This window comes from Wasmannia auropunctata, unplaced genomic scaffold (assembly GCF_000956235.1).
Source record: "Wasmannia auropunctata unplaced genomic scaffold, wasmannia.A_1.0 LD336064.1, whole genome shotgun sequence".
Lineage (NCBI taxonomy): Eukaryota > Metazoa > Arthropoda > Insecta > Hymenoptera > Formicidae > Wasmannia > Wasmannia auropunctata.
The window spans coordinates 1,014,194-1,020,181 of record NW_012026826.1 but is presented as its reverse complement, the minus strand read 5'-3'; the positions used below and the strand labels follow the sequence as shown (position 1 = coordinate 1,020,181).

Genomic DNA, 5,988 nt, shown 5'->3' with positions numbered 1-5,988 from the left:
TGTGTGTGTGTGTGTGTGTGTGAGTGTGATTTACTTACAAAACGTTTATGAATGGCTTCATCATTTTTTAATCTATTATTAAATTCGAAAAATTCTTCAGTGGTTGATAATGGGAAATCGGGCAACAATGATAAGTCATCTGCGATTTCGTTATTCGCAGTATTTGAGCATTTCTCTTTTAAGATTGCAATTAGTTCCTTCATTTTTTATATATTTTTATTGAATTGTTGTTTGCTTTCAGTTTTAAATTCATGAAATTCTTTACTTAAGGGCCCTTCCTAGTCAGCCACGAACTCCGCGTTGACGGTGACGACGTTATATCGCGGTAGAAATTAGAAGCTTCTTGTCGTATATTAGGCCCGTCCTATAATACGTCATATATCGGTGTTTTAAGTCATAAACCGTAATAATTCTACAGAATAATTGTATGCCGATATCGTAAGCAGTGTAAAATTGATCAATCACAGTCAAATATGAAGAGAATACTCGACAATTGAAGAAAATAACGGACTTTACTCTGTCCGTGTGAAAAGTGATGACAACGAATTTTGTGTTGCGTGCCATTTCGTTATTATGTGCTTAATTGTGAAAATGTGACTTGTCTCGTATTTATCAAAGTCGTAAAAATGGATGGAAACTATAGTTATTGTTGAATTTTATACGTAAAAGTATCTTTTCCGTTCCTTTCAACAGCTGTCAAATCGTAAGTTTTGCTTGAATAAGCTTCACTTTACATGCCTTTTACCACTATTTACTGACTTTTAGGGGAGAAAAGGATAGTTTCCATCTATTTTTACAAGTTTTCTAAAGCGATCCTATTTATTAATTTTATCCAAATCCTCTTTGTTTAAATATGGTACGCAACAAACTTTATGTCATTTCTCGCTGTTTCTCGCTTCTGACGTCACGAATCCAATATGGCCGCGGTGACTAGGAAGGGCCCTTAAGTCGGAACCTTTGATGTTTGTGTTACCCAGTCACGTGACTCTCCGCCATGTTTTGGGTAGTACAAAGGCGTGTAATTTAAAGAAATGAAATAAAAGAGATTTAAAATTCTAACTACAAACGTATATCATAAACTTGTTTAAAATACGTAATAAGATAAAAGAAACCACAGCAAAAAATTAAATTATAAAATAAGATTAAATAATAATAAATAAACACACTTATTGTGAATTTTATTGTATTTTGAATGAATAACTCTATTTCCTTATTTTATATCTATTGAAAGATAAAGATAGATTGACACAAATAGCGCAAATAGTATTTTCTCTTGATGACACTGGTAATCCAATTGTCATGTTCATTCTGCTGCAAGAAGAAGAGAGAATGAAATTAAATATACTAAGACTGGTATTTACAGTCGAATCTAACATTAAAAATCATCTTAAATTAATTTGTGTTGATACTATAGTATTTACATTGTTGAGTATAAAATTATGAGATGTTATAATGCAACTGATGCTCTTACGTTGATCGACTAAATAGTATGTTTTATTAATATAGTTTGCGATTTTAGGATAAATTTGAACGATTTTTACATCAGATCAATCTGTAAATATCAGCTTTACAATTAATTTTATATTGTAATATGCGTTTATTTTATTCTTATAAGTAAACATGCACATTTTAATCATTGTTTATAATAAAATAACATTGAATAATTATATATAGAAAATAATAATAATAATAATGTATATACACTTATTATTGTAGCATCGCCATGTTTTAGATAGTACAGTTGACACATGCGTCTTAAAGTATTATACGAAAAATTTCGGCGACTGTCGTAACTGTGTATGGTTAAACTGTGAAAGCGCTCTGATCGGTCAGCGCTCTGATCGGTCAGCGCCCCGATCGAAACGCATGCGCAGTAACGAAGCAATTAGAGCTTAATAACGTATAAATACGTGCGTAAGGGAACATAATAAGAAGAGCTTGCGTTTATTTTATACTATCCTTTGTGTATTCAATCAGTTTCCATATTATATTGTTTATTACTCTAATCGACTGTTTTCCTCACAAACTTTCCCACAAAATTGGGGGCTCGTCTGGGATGTGCTGAGGAATGAATCGGCGAGAGACGGACAACGGAAAGATTACGACACGGCGTCAAAAGATCAGTCTTAAGCAATATATTATCAATTGTCGAAGTTGAGTCAGTGTAAGTTGAGCACTGCAATCAATTGGCGTATACAGTCTTGAGTTGATTTCGCGAGTAACACGCGAACAATACGTGGAACGTATCCTAACCTCAGTTGCTTAAGTTGCAAAGTTGTAGACAATGAACAAAGACGACGTACGTCTGGGTGGCTAAGGCGGACATTCGGTTGGAAACGTTGAAGATAAGGATAAGGCGGAAGGAGGCAAGCGGAAAGCAGTAGATAATCTGCAAAAGGGAGTATAACGGCCGAGACATCGATAATATAAAAATAATCAAACTTAAAGAAAAGCTTTAAGAAAATTAAACGTATCCTCCACCGGCAATAAATTGGAATTGCAGATGAGATTGTGATACGTTATAGCATGAAGACGCCCGAGTGAAGTAGCAGCAGCGTTGATCAAAGACGTTACAGCAGATAACGAAAAAGCAGCTAGTGACGCAGAAATAGCAAGCGACGAAGAAGTAATAAGTGAGGATGATACGACAAGCTACAAGGACACAGTGGACGATTCAAAGCGGCAATATGAATCGACAAAACGAGAACGACTTAAACGGGATACATGTAGAACAACGAGTGACGGAGAAAAAAGCGCATTGAAACCACATATGAGAGACGATCACGAGCCAAGAAAGAATATCGTAAGAGAGATGATTCGTCCGATACAGATACATCTGTCAAACAAAAGAGTAATACGCGAAGTCGACGCAGAGTAGCAGATTCTGATTGTAGAATTGAATATGTACATAGCGGATTTACTATTAAAGATGTAGAGGGCAGCCTAATTTGTTTCACAGGCAACGACAAGTTGCCAATCAAGAAGTGGATCGCAGAATTTGAAGATACTAGTGATTTGCTTCAATGAAATGAGTTGCAAAGGCTAATATACGGGAGACGTATGCTGAAAGGAAGCGATTTATATCGTTTGAAAAGAATGTTACGACATGGAGTAGCCTTAAACAAAAATTAAAAAAGGAATTCAAGGTTAAATTAAATAGCGCACTAATACATAGCCAACTTTTTAAACGCCGACCTGGAGAAAGTAGCAGACAATACATCTATGCCATGCAAGAGATAGTGGACCAAGGATATATTGAAGAAGATGCCTTAGTACAATATATCGTTGATGGATTGCCGGATGAAGAAAGCAACAAGATTTTACTGTACGAAGCTTCTACAATATGGGAACTAAAGAAGAAGTTAGAAGTATACGACCGCATTAAAGAAAGAACGCAGCGAAAGAAAACACCCATGAAGAAGGACAATCCCAAGAATAATGTCAAAGAAGTCAAGAAAGAACAGTCCAAATCAGGAAGCAAGCAGTTGAATAAGAAACATTGCTTCAACTGCGGGTCGATCGAGCATGATGTTAAGAGTTGCACAGACGCGGACAAGGGCCCGAAGTGTTTTAAATGCAACAATTTCGGATACATAGCTACGAAGTGTGATGTTAAACAAGTCTCTGCGGGTGGAACGACGTCAGTCACCGTAAGTTGCGTGAACAGTATAGACGATAAATTTATTCCAGTCGACGTTGCAGGATTGAAATACCATGCCTTACTTGATACGGGGAGCGACGTCAGCTTAATACGAGATGACGTATACAGAAATATTGGCGAACCTAAGCTAAACGAAACAACTCGAGTTTTCACGGGACTGGGAAATGTTGCTACTAAACCAAGAGGCATTTTTCCGTTAAAGTTGTCTGTAGCCAATGATGACTACGAGATTGAAATATTTGTATATCTCTATAAACTCGATGACCAAATTAATACTAGGACGTGACTTTTTACAAGTTGTTGAAGTCATCATAAGAAGAGGACAAATCGGAATTAAGCGATTACCCGTTGAAGAGAAGGTGGTCATGAAAATGAAAAGACCAGACTGCACTGAAAAGGAAGATCTCGGATATGGACGATTCAAGAAACTGACCGTATTACCTTGTACTGTTGTTAACGAAATCGAGGCGCCGGAACATTACAAAAGTAAGATCGAGATGATTGTGGAATATCAGCCGAAGAAGGATGTCGAGACCCTAGTCGAGACTGTTTTAAAAGACGAGATCCCTGTTAATCACCGCTCTCGTAGACTTGCGCCTAAAGAGAAAAAAATATTGGACGACCAAATACATGAATGATTGCAGTCAAGTGTTATTAAGCCTAGTCTAAGTGAGTATGCCAGCCCGGTTGTTATAGTACGCAAAAAGGATAATTTGAGTCGCGTATGTATAAATTATCGATCTTTGAACAAGAAAATATGTCGTGATAAGTATCCTATGCCTCTAATTGACGATCAGATAGATTCACTTGTAAACTTTCGAGTCTTTTTGGTACTTGATCTAAAAAATGGATTCTTTCATGTTCCAGTTAATAAAGAGAGTCAGCCATGTACGGCTTTTGTGACGCCAACGGGTCAATATGAGTTTACTAAGATACCGTTTGGGCTTTGTAATAGTCCGACTAGTTTTTTGAGATTTATAAACGAAGTGTTCCGAGATTTGATCCAAAAATCAATCGTATTTACATGGATGATCTGATTGTGCCAGGTTGTAATGAGGAAGATGCGTTTTCCAAGCTGTCAAAGGTCATAACGATCGCAGCCAATAGTGGCCTCAATATTAATTAGAAAAAATGTAAATTTTTGCAGAAGCGTGTTGAATTTTTAGACCATATAATCAAGAAAGGATATATCAAACCTTCGCCAGCGAAAGTTAAAGCCGTTCAAGGCTTTCCAACACGTTCAAACAGTTGCAGAGCTTTTTAGGGCTCACAGGGCATTTTAGAAAATATATTAAAAATTACGCGAAGATTGCATATCGTCTGTACAAATTGAAAGAAGAGCAGCATTTCTATTTTGGACAGTCGCAGCAATTAACTTTTACACGATTGAAAGAAGTTTTATCAGAAAACCCGATGCTTCGGATATATGATCCGGAAGCTATCATGGAATTGCACACGGATGCAAGCAAACAAGGAGCGGCGCTCCTTCAAAGAAAACCAGAAAAATGTTTTTACCCTGTTTATTATTTAAGTAATAAAACGACTGAAGCCGAAAAGAAATGGTGCTCTTATAAATTAGAAATACTAGCAATAATCAAAGCTATTAAAAAGTTTAGAGTGTATCTTTTAGGTATTAAATTTAAAATAGTGACAGACTGTTAGGCGTTCCAACGCACATTATCTAAAGAGAATTTACCTCCCAAAGTCGCCAGATGGGCTTTGATGTTGAAAGAATTTGATTACAAAATTGAACAGTCCGGTGATTGAATGAGACACGTGGACGCGTTAAATAGATTTCCTGTAATGTTAATAGAGGATACAGTCTTAATGTTAATTAAAAGCGAACAAGATAAAGAAGAGCGATTTTGAGTAATTAAACAACTATTGATTAAAGAACCCTATGAAGATTATATATTAGAAAACGGTTTACTCATGAAGAGGGTTGGTACCAAAAATGTGGTGTTGCCGTCAAGCATGTATCATGACACTATAAGAAAGGTGACACGAAAATGGACATTTCGGCATTAAAAAAATGATGGAAGCAATACAGGAAGAATACTACATTCCAAGATTAAAGGAAAGATTAGAACAGTATGTCGAATGCTGTGTGTCTTGCATATTAGCCGAAAAGAAAAGAGGAAAGAAAGAAGGTTTGCTGAGACCAATCCCCAAAGGGGACGCCCCTTTAAGCACTTATCATATGAACCATTTAGGCCCTATGGCGAGTACAGTCAAGTTGTACAAGTACTTACTTGTAATAGTGGGTGGGTTCTCAGTTTGTATGGATTTATCCGATCAAAACCACCAACACCAAGGAAGTTTTAGAT

At 36.4% G+C, this 5,988-nt stretch overlaps 1 protein-coding gene across 2 annotated transcripts in view; it reads right to left on the bottom strand.

Annotated features, from left to right (window-relative positions):
* The window catches only part of LOC105450270, a 27,351-nt gene extending 26,846 nt beyond the window's left edge, over nucleotides 1–505 (bottom strand). For both annotated transcript variants that reach the window (XM_011690037.1, XM_011690036.1), the window contains exon 1: nucleotides 39–505. In XM_011690037.1, coding sequence (XP_011688339.1) covers nucleotides 39–203 — 165 coding nt within the window. In that variant the 5' untranslated portion in view covers nucleotides 204–505. The remainder of the gene's footprint in view (nucleotides 1–38) is intronic.
* Nucleotides 506–5,988: the final 5,483 nt, after the last annotated feature.